Consider the following 22016-nt stretch of genomic DNA (forward strand, 5'->3'; position numbering starts at 1 on the left):
GGACCGCATGACTAGATGGGTCCACACATCTACACTTAGCACGTTGGTGGTCATTATGATATTCACATGGCCACTACCTTATCACTTATTATATTTAGTTTGTTACACCTATCTACAACTAGCAAAGATATAGCAGCAATCAATTAGTGTAGTCTGTTATGCACTGTTTGACTTAGTAGGCCACTTTCGTTTATATTTTATCTTATCTATACTTTGTGTACATTGTATAGTGTGTGGAAGAAGAAGAAGAAATTAGCAAGAAAAAGTTTTGGCCTCCATCTCTCTTCTTGTGTTCTTGAGTGAGCTTCCTCTTATGTATGCAATGTGTATTTTGGTGCAACAGCTCAAGCAAGTCCCCCACCATGCAATTCTTGACACCACCTTGGGCATGCCCACTTGAAATTTGGCTAAAATGCGGCCTTATAGGCTTCTTGAAGGGGATGCAATGGCAGTGGAGAAGGAGAAGAGGAAGATGCGAGAGAGAAGAGCACACATAATGTAGGTGTTGTCCAACTGAACTAACAGCCTTATTGCACTATCATATTATATATGAATAAAGAATGGGTGATCACATCGTACATGGGCAGGCCTAGAGGCCTTTTACCCCAACAACCTCCCACTAAAAGGCCAATATGGCTAGGGAGTGAAAACAAAGAAAAGAAAAGAAAAAGACAAGGTGAGGAATCATGATATCTCGCCCAACGCCCAATTGGAAAGCGAGCTGTGCAAGAAGTGTCGAGAGCCTCTGCAGAAGAAGATTCAAGCATCCCCACCTGAGTCCATGACATCCAGGAGATAACCGATCCCACAGCTCCATACAATGGAGCAATCCAAGAATGCTTCTCATGAAGCAAGCACAACTCATCAGTGCACAGCTGTAAAGCATCAGAGTCGCGCATAGCATCACTGTAGCACATACAAGATAGATTAGAGCAATAAACGGGGTCTCAAGACTACATGTGGCCTCAATGAAGCAGAAGACTGACATATGGCTAGCTATCCAGCTTGCAAAACTATAAGAAAACGACTCTCATGAGCCTACAAGGGGTCTAGCAACTGACCACCAACATCCTGACCTTGACTGCTATGCATAGCTATGTCATCTGGGCCAATAAGTGCCTCATTTTCAACATAAAAAACTTATTGTAATGGCACTATAGTTCCTGTAAAATCAGCCATAAAGCATATTGAACGCTCATCAAGAGGCCTGAGAGGTGTCTGTGTCTCATAGAAGACAGCATGACGGCTGCATATGGCCTATTGGTGGGCATCCAAATCCCATAATTTGTAGGCCTTAAAGTCACCATCTCCATAACCAAGGAGGATACATCTACGTGGCATAGGCTCATGTGGCATACGTATAGATGCCTAGCATCCAAACATCCTCAAGTAATCATAGGAGGGTTGCATGCCACTCCACGCCTCATGGGGTGTAATACCATCCAAAGTCAAGCACGGCGTCCTGTTAACCAAATAGACTGCTGTCATAAGGGCCTCAGCCCAAAAGCCATAAGACGACCCAACTATGTTAAGCATAGAAGCAACCTTTTCCTGTAAGGTCAAGCACATGCCATGAGCAATCCCATAATATCGTGGGCACAAGAAATCAATGCCATACCGCTGACAAGAGGTCTAAAAGCTAGGAGAGAGATCATGACTCTCATAATCCATCTACAAGCACCTAGGCTTGCTCCTAGCAAAATCCATAAACTTGTCAAGCATAATTGCAACATCCTCAATACGCAACAAGGTAAAAGCCCAAACACGGTGGGTAGCATGATCAACAAAGGTCACAAAGTATGACGCTCCACCAAGTGTACTACACAATGGACAAGATCTAGAGGAGCATGCCTCGTATGATTGCCATAAGCCAAGGGGGCTTTGCAAGGACCAAGAGTACAATGAGGGCAAGCATCAAGATCTGTAAGTGACATAGGAGGTAGCAATGAGTCTAAATGAAACAAGATCTCCATCTCTCTGTGGTGCATATGGCCTAGGCAATAATGCCATAACAATGCATGTGGTATTGGATAATTGCAACCATAGAATCTCCCACATGAGAGATATGCACTAGGTAATGAGAACCAACTCTAGAACCTCTGGCCAAAACCAAGCAACCATGACCTATCCTGAAGAGAAATAGAGTAACCTGCATCATGCAACAGACAGACAGAAATTAAGCTCTTACTAAGCATAGGAACATGTAAAACATCCCTAAGCTTAAGAGAAGTCCCATTAGGCAAAGCTAGATGTATATCCCCTATACCAAGAATAGCATAAATCTACTCAAGGCCCAAAGAAATGCATCCATCAAACTCCCTATAAGTAGAGAACCATGCTCTATGTGGAGTAACATAACAAGATGCCATAGAATCTAATAGCCAATCTGAGGTTTAGGCCGTATCACTAAGCAAGAAAGTTTTAGGGAAACCAGATGACAGGAGTACATGCTCAACTACATCATCATGGGTAACAACATGTACCTCGCCGCTAGTAACTGTGGTAACACCCACTGCATCTCATGTATCTTTGACTCTCTGTTCATGTCGAGTCCGTCTATGTCTCTACTACTCTCTAATCCATCTAAAACATTTTCTTTTAACATGCCCAAGCTTCCCACAATGGAAGCATACATCTGTAGAATAATAATCTGTAGAAGACGAAGTCATCATGAATAGGGCTATCCATAGCATCCATAGAGCTCAAGGAGTCGAGGGTTATCCCAACATAGGGAACCTTCTCATCAAGACAACTGTCAATAGAAGCACAAGTGGTAGAAGCATGCTGCTACAAGTACTCTTCCATCCTCATTGGAGAGGGAAGCACAGAAGCATCAACTAGGGATGCAGAAGCTCCCACATGAAAAAGACTCATAGCTAAGTGCATGACATAACCAACCACAATAGTGTAAAGGCCAAGACATTTGTCAAAAGAGCATATGGTATTCAGCCCATAACCATAATGGCAAACATGACTCTGCAGTACATCAGACCACATATTAGCATCCAACTCAATGCAAGATCAGTAAGTGGCATAAGATCCTGCAATGGTCAAGCTCTAGGAGAAGCCCAAGTATCTGTAAAACAATATCCAAATAAGTAGCTCTATAAAGTACATGATAGTAGACAAAGTGCATAGTTGGGTAAGCATCAAGAGCAACTGCTCTCTGACATGTATGGGCAAAAGCAACCTAGCTAGCATAGAAGCTAGGCAACACAGAAGCAACAAAGCCATAACTGCTAAACCCAAGCACTATCAAGAAGTCCATTGATCAAGGAGTAACCCACAAAGAACCAAGCATCAATGAGCAATGAAAGATCAATAACCAATTGCCAAGACAATGGAGCAAGCACTACTCAAACATGTATCTGCATCCAAGTAAATCCAAGATCCATAATCGAGGCATTAAGGGCCAAATAGCATCCAAACTGCATAAGTGATAATCTAACCAAATGCAAATTGCTCCACAAAATTCTCAAATGCAAGTCGATTCAAGCCCAAACATTTACCATACTGCAGCCGAACCCAAAAGCATCCACATCAATGCAAAGAAAATGACAATGAACCAAGGATTGAGCTCTACTCTTTGCTCAAGAAGTCACTTGTGTAACAATTGGTGTGGTCATTATCCATGTCACTATGAACTTAGTCTTCATCTTCCAACCTCCATAGCTACCATGCTTTAGATCCATGCATTGTAACATGGTATCAGAGCTCAGCTGAGCATGGCATAACTCACTTGTCTACTCTCTTGGTTCCTTTTAACCTCAGGTCCACTCAAATCTCCACTTGACCTTGTGGTAGTCATAGCCAAAATAGTACCTACTTACCTTGGAGCCTCTAGATCTCCCAAACCAAGAAATATCTACTGAAGCCTTATTCTAAACATATCCCCTACACCTCAGGGCGTGCCTCCTCTGGCCATACTACTGCTCTGCGTGCACATGTCATGATTCTCCCTGTAAACATAGGGCAATTAAAGGATAATGAGCTTACTCCCCATCAAAGGACTCATCAATTGGTTGCCTCTACAGGTTGCTGTGATTTAAAAAAACAGTCAGCAGATCTATCAAAAACCCTAAAGACTCCATAGCCAAAACATCAAAAGCTTGACATTTATCACTGGTTCTTCTCACTAAAGCTATCAACAATTATTTTATTCATTGAGCTACAAGCACTAAACTCCATAGCAAGTTTCACCCAAGGAGAGGAGACCTTGGAAGATTTGAAGACCTCAAGCATTGACATCCAACACTAAGCTCAAAGAATAGTATCCCCCATTGATACTCAAGTAGTGTCAATTTGACACTGATCTTTGTGTGTCTCTTGACACATTGAACTACAACTCTTTTTCTGGTTGAGATCAAATAAAAAATGCCAGAGCTCGAACAAATTGCAAAGTTCATTGGAGAAGGCTTCTATGCCTGGAAGAAAAGACCATGTACCACCTCATAAGAAAAGACCTCTAGGATCTCTTTGAAGATGATGAAGGTGATGTAGATGGCAAGAAAGAAGATTCAGAAAGTAGGATCCTTGCAGTAGCTCTAGCAAAAACCAAAGAATGGAAGAAGATGAATAACAAGGCACTAGGCATCATTGCCTGGGGACTAAGTGATGATGTGCTACATCATATCTCTAGCATCAGAGATGCTAGAACTGCTTGGGAGAAACTTGACAGGATCTTTGGTACCCAAGGAAAGAATTCCAGGGTAAAATTACTCATGTAGTTTTATAAACTAGATATAAAAGATTGTCCTTCCATGACCATACACATTAACAAGTTTAAGAGTCTTAAAAACCAGCTTGCAACTCTTAAGAAGAATATTGATGAAGATGAAGCAATAGCCGTACTACTTGCAAGTGTAAATAAGGATCCATACGAGAATCTTGTGTCCACCCTAAGCAATATTCCAAGTCTCTCACTTAAAGATATTGAGCACTCACTACTTGATGGAGAAAGCAAGGATACAAAGGAACACACCACCAACAACAGTCTCTTGTACACCAAGGGAAACCCATACCGTCATTTTGTCACTCATCATGCACATAAGCAAGCATCCCTCTAGATCATAGATCAAAATGATTAGCATTTGCACAACTCTAACACCATACCAAGCATCCACTCCAGGTTCATTAGGCCTTGGTTACGCATCATATACTAGAGGTTGTTGAATCTTCATATACAGGCTATCAGTACACCCATCAACATATACATAGCAACATGTTTGCTCTTCCAAAGTCTAGTGCATGGAAATCTGCTTATACTAACAATTGTATACCACATCAAACATAAACTGAGCCTCACTTCCATCCAACACAGGTTGTGACCATCACCAAAAATAGTGAAGCAATCCATACCTTGAAGTATCTTTGAATTGCCTATCAAGGCCTCTAACAAAGCATCTGAAACATTTTCCATTTGTGGAGCATCACATCTAACATTCTCTAAAGGCATATCCTTGAGCTCATGAACTATCTCAAAAATGATAACTATATCACGCAAATCATGTGCATCCAACACTTCACCAATCTCCCTCTAAGTCCTTGCATCAAGTAAAACATAAGCTTCGCAAACCTCTTCAGATCCATTAAGAAAATCTACATATGCATGGGTTGACTCTTCCACTATAGGATCTTCCAAGGCATCTGTGGCTCTCTCAATATTAGATTGCAACTTATATCCTAGCTTTTTGCCCTTCTTTTTTCTCTCTCACTTGCTTTCTTGTTTCTGCTCCTGACCAACCTCTTCCATAGCATGCTCAAGAGGTGGCTGATTTGCAAATTTAGGCGGATCCACACTTATTCTTGTCACTCTCTTAAATATCCATGCATTAATATTCATCTCTCTTATGTTTCTCTTCCACAAGTACATCCATGTTTTGCCCTTTTGCTAAATATGTATCCACTAAATATGCATCTACCGATGATTCCTAGCTAGTTATGTCACAAATGTCTTGCCCTACATGAGACATTTCACTATCAGTAGCTTTTCTCTTTTCTCATCTGACAAAGCATGTGCCCATATTGTAGTCTACAGACCATGGCCAGACATTCTATCCAACTACAAATCAAAAGTAGCAGCATGTACAACCCCATAAGCATTTCGAACAACCAAGTCTTCCAATAACTTTTGCATACCTCCCTTTCCAAAACTCAAATCAAAAGGCAATCCCGTTTCTTATGCATGGATCTTGCCATCTTTCCAAAAGATGAACTGTCATGCCAAGGCTTCTTGATAAGTAGCACAATCCTTCCTTTCATATTGTAAAGTATCACACCACATACATATTTTCCCTGGTTTAGGGGCTGTTGTGCATCCCCTTTCCTCTTGTCCTTTCTCATCTAATTTTGCAACCTTCAACTGAAGATCCCACATGCCTTTAACCAATTCATCTAATATATGGAACACTAGGTGCCAATCTTTCTCTTGTTCCATGCTTTTTCACCAGTGTAGTAACAACTTCCTTAACATAACTCCACTTTGTTTTAAGTTGTGTCTCTGTAGTCCAATCCTCTAACAAATCATCAAGCTTCTCTTAAAGCTCAGGATCTTCCACTTGTAGAAACAATTCAATTTTTTGACTTGCAAGAGATTGTTGTTCTTCAAGTTCTATTGCTCAAACTGATTTTCAAACTCTCTTAATAACTTTGTAGCCACAAGACCCTTATTGGGTTATAGAACCCACTCTTGGAAAGTCTTGCATGTAATAAAACTGGTGTCTTCAATGTAAAATTCTTCCTTGAGTATCTTCTTGAAAGCTACCCAATCAGCATCTTGCATGTATAATTCAGTAACTCGGGCTTTCAATTCATGTACAGTGACCCGTACAAAACACTGGCTCCATACAAGTTGAACCACCCCAAAGAACTCCATCTTTTGATCATATATATGCAAATATGAAGATACATTATTTACATTAAAGAACTTTATCTCATGCTCTACTACCTGTAGAGCATTCATCATAACAGTTTTTGCATGAGCAAAAGCCTGGTATCATCTGTTGTTGTTATTGTACCTACATAAGCATGTTCATATTCTACACTACAAAACATCACTAGAAATTGTGCTTGAAGGTTCTTTCATCATGTCTTTCCTTCCAATGACCTTTCACATAAGGTCCACCAATGTTGAGGGGGTTGTAGTCAAAAGATTATATCCACCAAGCATTAGAGAGAGAAGAAAGTAGAGAATAGGAGATAAAGAGAAGGAATAGAAGAGGCAAAGGATTCAAATCTACCCAAGCCTTTACACAATATAAAGACAAGGCTCAATGATTCAAAGCACTATGTATTAATAGAACCTGAGAAGATAAACAAAATCCTTATTTGGGACTACTCAAAAGCAATCTCCAAGCATTAGATCTCTTGGAGCTCCCTGGTAGAACAAAAACACACAGCAAACATTAGCTTCTTCTTTGCTACTTAGATGACAAAGTTGATGGTTGTGTTGGCTCCAAAAGGGAAAATAAAACTTTAGGACACCTGCTTAGAATTCTCCCAGATCGCTCCTTCTTCTTCTCCTTATTCGGAGTGATGTTTGCTACCTGAAAACTGCGATTGCACATCGCATGAATTCGAAAGCCCCTCTTTTTGCATGAGATCTTTCCAAAATTGACTGAAGAGCCACTTGTTTTTTGCATGTCATCATATTCTAGAAGTTTCCTACATCTTTATAGGATATTTACAAAAAATAATATCCAAAACATTAAAAATAGACTAAACTTGTCCAAAAATTTTGTAATTTTGAACCATCCATACTGTGGACACTGACACTAATGACTAATATGGCATTAACTCTCTAGATCAATAAGAAAGCCAAATGATAAGCCCTCTAGCTTGCTCACACTATGTTTGTGTAGTGGCATGACAATGTGTGAGGTGCCTCCTCTAAAACTCGGAGGAGTCCTCTAGCAGTCGACCAAAATCCATGCCCATACACATCACTACCTAGTCTCCCCTTAAGAAATGTCAAACTTAGTTGAGCATGGGAATCTCTATTCGACTTCATAGAGGAAGCATGGATAGGTCACCACTATTCTATCTGCTTCATAGAGGAAGCATGGATAGGTCACCGCTAACAATAATTTAATACCCACCTAAGAAAGATCACTTTGCAACTAATCAAAGATGAGAGTAGGGCTAGCACCGCACTTGGTTCAAAGAGAGTGAGAGATGATGAAGAATGTAACTCAGTCCCTCTATCCATAAGGTAAAATCTCAGCTCCCCTTCTAAAATGGTATTAATTGTGGTGATTATCCTTTTGATAGTGGAGGGTCACCTACTAAATAGCTCTATCTTAGTGTTAAGAAACCTATCTGACTTATTGCATCCACCCAAAAATAGGCCAACTTGTTTGGGGCTGAGATCCCACTTTCCTCAATGGGATTTGTTTTATCTAATTAGCAAAGCATACTATCACCCCATTGGAACATATAAAAATGACTTCCTTTTATCTCTCAATAGAGAAAACAATTGTATAGCCTAAGATAGGATCTTCCAATCCCACAAGGTTTGGTTGTATGTGTGATCGTGTAGAAAATATGGAATTTACTAGCTCAAAGCCTCGTACAAAAGATTGCATAGTGTATCGATGTGAAGCTTCAAATGCATAGGATGGTCAGAATCTTTGTGAGGAGTAGAATGGGGAGCTCTAAGGGTTTGACCTAATTCGCAAACGAGAGAATTCATGGTTTATTGCCTTATATGGAAGGTTTATATAGGTATTAGTGGGGAAGATCTTAACATACCTTTCCTTTTTGTTTTTGTGAAGAGTTAAAGTTATACAAAAAAGAGATGTAGGAGTACATATATCTGACTTTTTGTATAAGTCTAACTTTGTGATCTTTTACTAGTAGTTACAAAACGAAATTTTTACTTATGCTAATTGGGCACTATTTGAGTTTGAGAAAGTGTAATGCTCTTTGCTACATTTTGTCAACCACTTCTTCATGAGGCTCTTTGAAGAGGGTTTCCCAATATGCCATTATTGTTGAAGTTTGACATCTCTTTCTATGTGTGCTTTGAGTTTTTTGAATTCTTAGCTTTCTTCAACCTCTGTTTCTTTCTTTGGTCTTTTATTGGACCTTCTTCTTCTTCCACATTTTTTGATCCAACTCGATCTTCAATTTTATTGCGTTTACCTGAAACAAAAATTTACATTAAAAGAGTGAATGTGATCCATATTTACTTGTTCAAATATTATTTTATTCATGCATGTCTAAACATGCAAGAGGTACAAGCTTTTGAGCTAGCTCTAAATGAATGGGGGGATTATAAATCTCTCTAATTAGCAATTCTTTCCAATATAAGGTAGTTGGATGAATCGATAGAATCAATACTTGCAAAAAATTCAGCACATAATGTTCACTTTGTTGTTCAAAATAGGTGGGGAATTGTCTCCTCTTCAGTGTTGCGCATCGTATTCCCAGTCCTCTAGCTCTCCATACTACTTTAAGAAGAATGAGCCATAACAAATAAATACTTGAGCCCCAAATCATTTGGAACTTGCAAAATCATTGAGGAGCATTCTAGTTTAGACCCTATGTTTGATTTAACTTAATGGCAACTTATTTTTTTTTTTAAAGATTAGAGAGTGGGAGTAGAGTCTTTTCATCATCCTAATAAATCTCTATTAGGTTGAAGTCTTGGATTAATTGTTTTGTAGAGATTATGTCCCTAATAGTTAGTTCTCATTAGATTTAGTTGGACTTCATTCCCTTTTAGATTATATTCTTCAATGTTAAATGTCCCGATTTTAAATGTGTAGTTTTTTGTCTTTTGATGTTACAATTAATTTCTACTAAGTATGCCTAGATTGAACAATATGCAAAAGTGCAAATGTGGCAAGTATTTGGATTTTATAAATGAAATCACTTATCCAATAGTTCTTGCACATTAATTATAACTCATTTCTAAAACACACATTGTTTTATTGAAGTGAATTGTGTATGCACATTTGTTTATTGAAGTATCGTGAGTAATGAGGACATTACATTTATACGTTAAGTGCATAGTTTTTTATTGAAACTAAACTATTTTCCATGGACTAAGGGTCATGCCACATGCTCTCATGATTGGACTTCTAGACACACTAGGAGGTAAAGGTAAAAAAGTGTGAGGGGGACAAGCATGATGTTTCTATTAGTATGAGGCTTAGAGTCATGATACATACAAGCTAACACTAGACTTTTTCAATGACTAATAAGTAGAGTTAGCCCCTTTTATAGTAAGTATGTGGCTTAAACAAGGTGTCACATACAAGTCATTGTACTTGCTATACATCCAAAAAGTGTAGCAAGTAGTATGCCAAACATAATCCATTTTTCAACTTTTAAAAGGGTTAGATAGTCAAGCATGTGCCTCACAACCCATTGAAAATTTGTAGCTCATGGAAACTAGTGTTCATGAAAAGGTTTTGATAGCTGTATAAAAACCCTTAACTCTAAATTTTTGAGGGATTTTTGAAGTGAATAAAATATATTTACCATTATTTAGTAATGTTCAAGGTTTTAAACCTTTTACTATAGACTTTAAAATTTTTTAAAATCGTAATTCATTTTACTTTAACCTTATCTTTTTGTAAACAATGGATCCATCCCATTGAAAACACACCTATTAGCGCATACAAGAGCCAGGATAGTCAATTAGCGTGCCGCCACACATATAGTCTCCACTTGCATTTCAAAGTAAAGGTGACTTTATGTTTAGTAAGCAAGAAGGAAAGAGGCATGTCGCACCATACAAACTTGATTTTGACATCTAAAATGTCTTGTTATAAAAATTAGACTTGATGATTTATTTTATGTGATTTTTTATATGTTGATTCATCACATAATTGCAACTTGTCACATGTGTGAATGTGTGGCATTAGATGCATTGCATAAGGTGGAGGTCAAATACATTAATGTGATTTATAGAAGAGATTAGCAAATTTTTTATTATTAAGCACTCTAGTTAGTGAGGATTTATTATATTTCTTGTAAGTGCTCCATAACACAAAATTATTGTATGCACACATGCACAAAGGATTTATTGGAATATTATTTTTTTAAAATCTTGCAAAAAGTTACAACATTATTTTGTTGAAAATTTATGAGAATAGGATAGAGATTGATATTTTTAGGACCATACTTTTGGGAAAAGCATTAATGTAAAGCAAGAGCCTAAAAGTGAGGCTTAGCATGTATCTTGGGCATGAAGATAATAAAAAATTAGTACATGTAATGGAAAGTACCCTCCCAATGCATAGGGGATGATTGTACCCAATTGGTGTCTCCTGCACGGATTGTCTCTCAATACTTCTCCTTTGTAATTTGTTGATTTTATAAAAAAATTCAATAATTATCTAAGCTATGGTGAATTATTGCAACAATGGAATTAGAGATAGAATTAGAGTGCGATGATTGGTCAGTTTGTTAACATCACAATGGATACATCCATCCATCTTGGATGATACCATCATCTTCATCACTAAGTTGCGATCTATTATCCCTTGCATAAAGGCTTTGCATAGTTGTTTTCAAGGCTTATAGTTAATAAAGGAATAATCTTTAAACCTTTGATTGAGAAATACTCTTCAAAGGCTATTATCTCTCTCTATATACATGACAGACATTAGTAAAACCACCAAGCTAGTAATATTTTAATGGGCCAATGGTTTTCCTTCATCAAGAAGAAGAATCAAATTAGGGCCTAGGAATTTATTCATGTAGCCAGCAGGATTTAAAACCATCATTACTTCTCTCTAGCTTGATAGCTTATCCTCCACCCACAATATGACAACAAAACCCCTAGCCATTGCTGTTGTCGCGCTGAATTTGAGGCATCATCACCAGACTGGCTGTTGATCTTGCCTATTGCTATTTTTGATTAAATATTTCTTTTTGGGGCCGAGGTGTCATTTCAAAAGCTTCCAAAAGCTTTTAAGCTTTCCAAGCTAAATCTTAACGAGCTTAAGCTTAATTAAAGTTTCAAGGGGTAGTGTCCAATTACTTTAAAAGGGGGGAGGGGGGGGGGTTATCATTTAAACTACTTTTCTATTTAAGCCTCTTTACATTACTATTTGATTTCCTCAAAAGCATTGCTACACAGAACTTCGATGACATTCATTCTTCAACACATATATAGGAGGATCTTCCAAAGCTCTTATTTCTGCACAGTGAGGTACGTGCATTAGTCAGTAACCACGACCATGTTCACACGTACGTATTCTATTCATGCAGGCTTTCTTAAAGGTTGTTCCTACGCTACGAGATTTATTAAAGGGCTGTTTTTGCATACTATGGAGGATATATTGCAACAATTAGCCTATTCATACAAAAGAGTTTACATAAAGAATCCAAATAATATGGACAACTAACTCACACAACAATAAAGCTACTACAAAGGAGTTTTGCTCACAAGCCATGGATCTCTTCAACCAAGGCAAATTCGTGACAACACACTTTATAAACAAAAAGGGGGAGCTATTTTCTTTTTGGTTATTTCCTAACACAAAAATATTAATAATACTACCCTTACATATTTCGTTTGTTCTTGTAGGACACACGAAGGGAGGTTTTTTTAGTTTCTATTTTTTATATTATTGGCATTCTCTATTATGCAACAGAAACGGCTCCTAGCTAAAACTTTTAGACAAAGTTTCTCTTGGCTCGATTAGCGCATACTTTTATATCTATTTCAGCAAGGGATTCATTCGTACTAGAAGTTTCCAAAATTTAGTGTTGTTGTGACTACTTTCTATGGGCTAAAGAAGATCTTATTGACTATATTTAACTACAAATTCACATTGTTATACCTATGGTATCTCTATTAATCTGGTGTCTTTCATAATCCCGAGTTACATTGATAATGCATTCTCTAGTTCAACCATTTATCTTCCTTGAATTACAACTAGATGGTGTTATCATCACTATTTACCTTGGGTAACTCTCTCTCTCTCTTTTAAAAAGTGGTTGTGCTATCATCAAGTATTTCCCATGTCCATTTATAACCTCTCTGTAGATTCGCAACATGGGGCAACACGTTTGATTATTTGTGGTGCAAGTTTGCCACATTGAGGCGACATTGATGTGTGGCTAATTACCCACATCTATTATGGAATTAAAAATTTTTAGAAGCTCATTTTTATCGAGCTGGGTTACTAATGATATTCCGAGTTATCTGAATATAATGCATATTCCATATTCTAGTGGTACAAGACATTAGAATGTGTGATATGTGGGTGATAAAATACTTGAGTTGTTTGTATTCTTGACTTGAGTCTTTTCAATTTGTTGCACTCATTGTTTGAGACTCAATACTAATTCTTTTTCTCTAAGTACATTATTTCATGAACCTAAGCAACTAAGGACAGTTGCTCTGTAACTTGGGAGTATGTTACGAAAACTAGACTTGATGATTTATTTTATGTGATTTTTAAATTGATAATTCATTGTATAATTGTGACTTATTGCATGTGTGAATGTGTGGCACTGGATGTATTGTACAAGGTGCACATAAAATAAATTAATGTGATGTATATATACGCAAAGGATTTATTAGAATATTGTTTTGTAAAAAGCCTAAAAAAGGTTGCAATATGATTTGGTTGAAAATTTATGAGAATAGGATAGAGATTGATTCTTTTAGGACCATAATTTTGGGAAAACAACATTTGTGCATAGCAAGAGCCTAGGAGTGAGGCTTAGCATGTATAGTGGGAAAGAAGGTAATCTAAAATTACAAATAAGTGCATGGGAAGGATGATTGTACCCAATTTGTGTCTAATGCACTAAATGTCTCTCAACTCTTCTCCTTAGTAATTTACTAGGCGCTCCGCGCCCAAGCTCGCAGGCGCGATTTTGGGGGGGGAGGTGGGGGCTGCCACGTGGCACCCGCCTCCCACCTTTCCTTAACTAATAGTATAGATTGGTTTGTCTATTTTCTTCATTGATATGGTGACTTGCGACAGGTCTAGAAAGTGTACTCGCGGCTCGGTACTCTGAGGACAAGCATTGGATGACCATTGACTAATGACTCTAGCCAAACATTCAAACCGACACGTGGGTTTAGAACACTACAGACTTTTCCTTCTTGATTTCATTTTATATGGGATAAACACAGCTGATACAGCCACCCTCGCTGGTCAGAATGGAAGGCTCAAGGTAGCCATCCATTGATCCAAGGTAGCCATGGATCTTCTCCTGCTTCTCATCATTCTGCTCATGCAGAGCAGCTCCTGTTTACTTCCAGCACGTGGTGCAGAGATGGACCCCCCTGCAGATGCCCTCACCCTCTTGGCTTTCAAAGACTCCCTCTCAGACCCCCTCAATTACCTCGCCTCCTGGTCTCCTCTCTCGGGACACAACCTCTCCTCCTGGCACGGTGTCATAGCCACTCCTTCTCAATCTGTGGTCTCCATATCCCTCCCTTCCTGCAACCTCACTGGCCCCCTCTCCCCTGTCCTGGGCAACCTCTCCTCCCTGCAGCATCTCCAGCTCTCAGACAACAACCTCTCAGGCCCCATCCCCCCTCAAGTCTATGGCCTCCCTTCCCTCATCTCTCTCGACCTCAGCTTCAACTGGTTTGGGGGCGCGGTGCCCCGGCGCTTCGCTGCCATGCCGCTCCTCCAGGTGCTGGACCTCAACACCAACTGCCTCACTGGTGGCATTCCTGAGGACATTGCCAACAGCTCTGCCCTTCTGAGGCTTGACCTGGGTGGCAACTCCTTTGGGGGTCCCATCCCTCCCCAGCTGGGCTCCCTCCCCAACTTGCTCAATTTCTCTGCCTTCTCCAATGGCCTGATAGGAACTCTCCCTGCCTCACTGGGAAATCTAAGGAAGCTTCAGTCGTTGTATGTGGGGTATAACTCACTAGATGGGGAAATTCCTGCCTCTTTGGGGAATTTGGAGGATTTGCAACTCCTGGATGTATCAAACAACTTGCATATTACAGGAAAGATTCCTTCACAATTGGGACAAATGAAGAGTTTGATGATTCTACGCTTGTATAACAATACACTGACGGGAATTATTCCTCCTGAGCTGGGTAATTTGAAGAGCCTGCAAGAGTTAGATCTTGCCTTCAATAATCTGACAGGGAACATACCTCAAGAGTTAGCAGGATTGACTAATTTAGGGCTCATCCATCTCAATTTCAATAATCTATCTGGCCCATTCCCTGCATGGATTGCAGACTTGCCCTCTCTGAGTAATGTCTACCTTTACAACAACTCTCTTACAGGCCAAATGCCACAGCACTTAGGCAAAGGCACACAGCTGCAGTATCTGGATGTGTCCTCGAATGAGCTGGTTGGCTCAATCCCTCCGGATTTATGTTCTGGAAAATCTCTGATTAAATTGCTTCTATCCTCTAATCATCTCTCTGGTCCTGTACCTAAGGGGGTACTGAATTGCCCAAGCTTAATCCGATTGCGTCTACACAACAATATACTCAATGGGTCTCTCCCAGACATGATCACATTCCCGCTGTCACTGCAATACTTCGAGATTTCCAACAACCGCCTGACGGGACGCATCCCTGCAGGGCTTGGGAATGCCTCCTCTCTGCAAACCATTTTGATAGAGGAGAATCAATTTGAAGGGGAACTGCCTCTGGAGCTAGCCAATTTGTCTCGATTGGGGAAGTTCCATGCCTCTGAGAATCAGTTTGGGGGCTCCTTCCCTCTGCAATTATGTGCCAACAAGCCAAGTTTGTTCAGCTTAGACCTCACGGGCAATGCATTTGAAGGTCCAATCCCATCAGATGTGTCAGGATGCACGGGTTTACAGGAATTGTATCTCAATGACAATCAATTCAGTGGTTCTTTCCCTTTTCAATTATGTGCCAACAACCATAATCTTTATGACTTGAACCTTGGAGGCAATGCATTTTCAGGCCCACTCCCAGCAGAGATCTCAAAATGCACAGGCTTGCAGACTTTATATCTGGATCACAATCATTTCAATGGCTCCATACCAAAAGAGTTAGGTGAGTTACCAAACTTGGGATACATAGATCTCTCTGTCAACGAGTTCAACGGGCTCATCCCAGCCACATTGTCCACATCACGCTCTCTGATTGGCTTGAATTTCTCGTATAATCAGCTCTCAGGTCCTGTTCCAGAGGCCGGTGCCTTCTTGAACCTTTCCGAAAGCAATTATCAAGGCAATCCAGGCCTTTGTGGAGAGACTCTTACAGGTTTGCAACCCTGTTCTGACTCTCTCTATGATGCAACAGAGCACAACAGCAAGGCACAAGTCTCCCCATGGTTGATCCTAGGTCTGTGCTTAGTGGCCCTCCTTGTCTCTCTTGCATGTGTATGCTTGCTCTATATGAAGTGCAGTAAGGTCTTACATATACTGGAACAGCAAAGGAGCTGTGACAAAAGCAGCTTCTGGAGCATCACCATGTTCCAGACTTCCCCCATCATAACAGTTGAGGATCTGGAGACTGCTATCAAGGAAGATAATCTGATCGGTCAGGGCGCTTCGGGGTCTGTATACAAGGGCAAGACAGGAACAGGAAAACCTTTTGTGGTTAAAAAGTTATGGGCAAGAGGGGGATCAGAGGATCAGTTACTTTTAGGTCAGTCTTTGTTGTACGACCATGGATTCATGGCTGAAGTAGAGATTCTTGGAAGGATCAGGCATATAAACATTGTCAGACTTCTCTGCTGCTGTGTGACAAGGGATTGTGATCTGCTCGTTTATGAGCACATGCATAATGGTAGTTTGGCAGATATGCTTGAAGATAAGGCAAAAGCAGGGGCTCTCCATTGGGATCTTAGGTATAAAATTGCAGTGGATATAGCACAAAGTTTGGCCTATCTTCACCATGATTGCATACCTCAGATATTGCACCGCGATATTAAGTCAAGTAACATCCTGCTTGATAGCAACTTTGTAGCCCATCTAGGTGATTTTGGGCTGGCCAGGCATTTGCTCAATGGAACAAAGCAGGCAGAGACAATGTCTATTTTAGCAGGCTCATATGGCTACATTGCCCCAGGTAATAAACACTTCACTGCTTACAGTTAACTGAAGTCTTCATTTCCCTTGCTCATGCATCAAGTATTGACAGTAGAACAGATAGCAAGATTTAGTCCAGTTAAAAAGTTCTGTAATACCTTCTAACAAGTAGCAAGATTTACTTAACATTAAACTGGAATGGCTTGGGTTGATTGTGATATGCATTCCAAAAGGAAACTGAGGTGTTTCAACAATGCCAGTAAGGTGGCCTTTTAGTGTTCCAAACATTTAGGCTGCTTGTATCCAAACTTAACCAGTATTATGACCTCAATTGGCAGGCAATGTAATGAGCTACTATACACTGAATAAGCTAGACTTTGCTTGAGCAATAGCTAAAGGTTACATGACTCCTGAAAGTGTGCTTTATGGAACGTTTTGCAGAGTATGCTTTCACCTTAAAGGCCAGCAGCAAGTGTGACGTGTACAGCTTCGGTGTGGTTTTGATGGAGCTTGTGACAGGAAGAAGGCCAGTGGACATGGCCTTCAATAATGATGGTGGTGGTGGTGGGCAAGGCACAGAGACTCTAGCTAAGTGGATAAGTAAGAAAATGGCTGAGGATGGCTCCAAAGAAGGCGATATACTTGATTTGGTGGATGCAAGCCTTGGGCATCTTCCCAGTTATGTGAAGGAGGAGGCCCTTCGGGTCCTCAAGGTGGGGTTGATGTGCACCAGTGCTTCTCCCCATCGCAGGCCCAACATGAGAGAGGTTGTGAGCATGCTTGTGAGGCTCAGAATTGAGCATACCACCACCTCCCTTGCTCATCTCCAAAAGCTAGAATGGAAAGAAGAAGATCTCCTTCTTGTGGCGAAGGAAAATGAGGAGTACCCTTAAGGCCATGCCACATCTGGGTTGACAAACTTACAACAAGTAAATGAGAGAGTGAAAGCAACAAGGCCACCCACACATTGACTAATTAATGACCCCCCTTGTGCCAACAAAGAGAGAGAGGGTGTTTGAGGTGAGATTGAGTCATTTAGAGGAGAAAGAAAAAAAGGTATTCAAGAGAGAGAATATGATTTCCACCAATCAATGGACTGCCAAGTCTTTGGACTTCTCCAAGCTCATGGAGTACCACCATTTTTAGAGGTACTCCATAAACTCCTTAAAGTTCTAAGACTAAGTTAAGAGTAGTCAAGTAAACTAGCCACATACTATTAAACTTGACTATGTAAAGTTGTACATGTGAAATTTACTTAGATGTAGCTTGGCTCTTAGAACAAGAGTTCTTTGCTAATTGAAATGATCGATTGATTGCACAACCCCCACCCAATAGCATTCAGAGTAGCCGATAAGGCATTGATTACAAAAAAAAAAAAAAAAAACACCTACATAAACCCAATCAAATAACATTTCTTAGAAGCTTCTTAGCAGAACTCTCCACTCCACTAAATTCAACTTAAACAACAAGGTGGCCCTCCACCAATTCTTCAATCTTCTTTTCCAAGTGTTGCACAAAGCTTTAGCATCCACTTTCCCTTGAGCATCCCAAGTTTTACGAATCTACTTCATATTAGGGTTGTTGAAATTCTCCCTCTTCTTCAACTTATTAATAAGAAGTTGGAACTCCCCTATAACTAGCGGAACAAAGTTGTTCATGAAAAGAATAATGAAAGTAGCTAGCTAGTATTCTTTTTTTGCTATTGGAGACATCTCAAAAAGGCAATCCACCTCTTCCCTATTGAACCAAAACTTCCATGCAATATGTTAATGTATAACAAGCTAAGGTGATATGGATCTCCCAGACATCACTTGAAGATCCATTTCTTATGCAACTAAGGTGAGATGGATCATCACTTAGTATGAAGATCCATTTCCTATGCAACTTTGGTGTGGGGGAATCGGAACATAGGCTAGGGGATTAGAGACAAAGCCAGTTCACAGAAGCCATTGAGCATACCTAGCGTGAAGATCCTTAGGTGTAGTATGGTGCCCATGGGTATATATCTAACTATTTTTCTCTTTATTTTTTGGGTAAATATATTCATGCCATACAATGAGGCTCTTAGCCTTATAGGGCTAAATGGGACACATTAGAATTTAGATAGCTAATCATTGTAGTGATTCCAATTCTTTGTGTTATTTGTGTATTGAATTCAACACATCAAGCTAGAATAGTTGAAGTGCAAGCTTGGATACTAGAGAAAATGCTACAGATGAAGAACCAAAATTATTGATGAGGATTGGATCTTTAGAGGAGCTACTTGCACATCCTTGGAAGAGAGTAAAGAGGTTCAAGATAGAAGTCAAGGTACAACTTGCATGAAGAAATTAGAGCCAAGTTGATGTTGCTAGTTTCCAAGAAGCCTTTAAGGATAGTTGAGGTTTTCTAGTGGTTTGCATAGAACTCAATGACTTTATACAACTCTTGAGACAAAGTCACTTAAGTAACCTTTTCTATTCAGAATTAAGGTTTTATAATATCCGTGATTTTAGTTTTATTACATTGCTCAAAGGCCATTAAAAAAACATTCTTCTTTTGTTGCTTCCTGCTTTCCAACATTTCTCTTTGTCTTCAAATAAGAATGTGCTATTGCTGTTGTACAAAAGGTATATTTTCCTTTGTAGCCTTATACTGAGGGGTTCTTCTTAGGATTAGCTACCAAGGTTGAAGTACTACAACTCAAGAAGAATCCACTTCAACCACCATCATCATAAAGTAATACATACAAACCAAGGGATTAATTTAAAATCACACTTTCAAGATTCTTTGCTTTTGTACCTTTCTTTTCCTCATAGATTGATAAAATGAAGTTGAGGTTCCTCCATAGTGACATTTTTCTCCATCTTCTTTCCCATATGCTCAATAGCAATTCTTCTTTGTGTCTCCAGAAACTCCTCTTCAATGAGGGGTTTCTCTAAGTGCTCTAGAGCTCTCAATATGAAAATCACAAGAGTTGGCATCCACATAATTTGTGGTGTTGGTGTCTAGGATGGAGGATTCCTCATTAGTAATATCCATTGTGTTCTTCTCATCTTACAACACTCTACAATGACTCCAATGTAGAAATTGTTGGGGGTAAAGGCGCCTCCGCCTAGCCGCCCGTGTATTACTACACTGACAGTACCCGCCACTGCACACTGCAAGTGGCAGGCGCCCATCATAGTCACTTATTCTTTATTCTTTTAGTGATAATTTGAATAAAAGGAAGGCTCGGCCACACATTGTGGTTTTTGGAGTTCCCATTTGTGTCTCTCTCTCTTCTTGCTCTTGCTAGGAAGGATAACAACATCTTGCTCTTGCTCTTGCTAGGAATTTATAGATATAATTAAGCAATAGAAACTTCTTCCCTTGTTTGGAAAAGGAGGGAAGATTTTCCAAAGTGAGTGACTCAATAGCAATTGGGATGTCTTTCTGCTCCTCTTCCAGTAGATGACCCACTTTCAAGTTTACTATGTCAAGCTCCTTGAACATAGCCTTCTCCATCTCAATGGGCAACACCTACTTCATATCCATATTTACATCCTCAACATCTATGATTTGCATGCAAGTGGTGAAATCTTGTTGGGTCTACAAACTCCTCTTGATAGGCCCAAAAGCTCATAAACCTAGGATAAAATTCAATGAGCTCGTAGTGCTTTTTATCGAATGGACACTACAATTGTCAAGAAGTTGTTGAAGCCTTTTTTTTACAATTATTTTTTGGTTATATTTCTGTGAAATGAATAGTATATATAGGTTTGGAATCTTCAATAACTTTTTCTAATTCCATGAAATCCTAGAAGTTCTTGAACTCATCTTGTAGAAATAAGATCTTGGACAATATTGACATCCTTTGTATTGAATGGAGCATTGCATATTTTTGTAGCATTCTTAAAGTATACACTATGCCCAACTTTGTAAGGAAGGATAACAACTTCGGTGCTAGGAACTCATCTGTTGCACTCACTTTTTCTTCAACACAAATTTCATCTCTAATATCTAGATCTTTTGGCCTTGCATTAGTATGTCTAGTCACCTTCTTCTTTCCAAAGCCTCAAACTTCTAGATCAAGTAGTATATGCTCTTTAACACATATATCTTCAAACTTTTTATCACTAAAATCTTTGACCTTCTCTTGTTTAGCATCCATTTTGTTAAGATGGCAAGATCAACATGTGTGGACATTAATGATGGACAATCTAGCTAGATGGGTCCATATGTCTATACTTAGTATGATGTTGGTAATTATGATCCTCAGCCTCTAATTCATCAATTATATTGTATTTAGTTAGTTACATCTACCTACAATTGACATAGTTATATTGGCAATCTATTAGTATAGTTGGCTATACATTGATTTACTTTATAGGCCACTTTCCTTTATCACTACAAGATATAGGCCTTATACCAACGTTAAAAGCGACGAAAATGTAAATAAAGAAAATTTCCCCCGTCGTCGCAAAAAACATCATTATTGGCGACGCCATAGAACTGTCGGTATTATCGTCATTATCAGCGTCGTTATTTGTGTCGGTATCAGTGTCGCATGATAACGACACTTTGCGACGCTAATAACGATGCGTGCAGGTAATTTTGTGACGCTAATAACGATGCGTGCAGGTAATTTTGTGACGCTAATAGCGATGGTAACAGGGAAAAAAAATTTGTGGCAGGGCAGCTTGGGCAGCAAGCTGCCCTGCCACATATAGCACTGTGTGCTTTATTTGGGCCATACAAAATAGTTTCTGCACTGTGTACAATGCTCGTGTAAACAACAAAAAAGTGTACTTAAGTCATAACACTGATACATGAAATAAATACATGATCGCATAATGAAAGTGACTAGTATAATCATGGCAAGATATCACTACTATATAGAAAATGTTTACGCAGATCAGGCGGCCAAAAAAGAAGGGTGTGTGAGCTCCAGGGATCCAAGGGCGAGCTATATATCCTCACCATATCCAAAAGCTCGCCCCGCCGCAAAGGAGCATCTAACGGACTCTGTAAAAAAAGAAACAACTACACATTAGTCCACCATACAATAATGCATTCTAATTAAACATGGTAACTACAGACAAGAA

General features: G+C 39.4%; 1 protein-coding gene across 1 annotated transcript; it reads left to right on the forward strand.

Annotated features, from left to right (window-relative positions):
* Positions 1–14116: 14116 nt before the first annotated feature.
* On the forward strand, positions 14117–18300 carry LOC148010141 (uncharacterized). Its single transcript, XM_087672431.1, has 2 exons — positions 14117–16990; positions 17392–18300. The coding sequence occupies exons 1-2, from the start codon at positions 14173–14175 to the stop codon at positions 17841–17843; spliced, it is 3270 nt and encodes a 1089-aa protein (XP_087528557.1). The 5' UTR covers positions 14117–14172; the 3' UTR covers positions 17844–18300.
* The last annotated feature ends 3716 nt before the right edge of the window (positions 18301–22016 follow it).

This window comes from Lygodium microphyllum, chromosome 30 (assembly GCF_053477565.2).
Source record: "Lygodium microphyllum isolate KBCC chromosome 30, Lygodium_microphyllum_v1.1.10, whole genome shotgun sequence".
In the NCBI taxonomy this organism is placed as follows: Eukaryota; Viridiplantae; Streptophyta; class Polypodiopsida; order Schizaeales; family Lygodiaceae; genus Lygodium; species Lygodium microphyllum.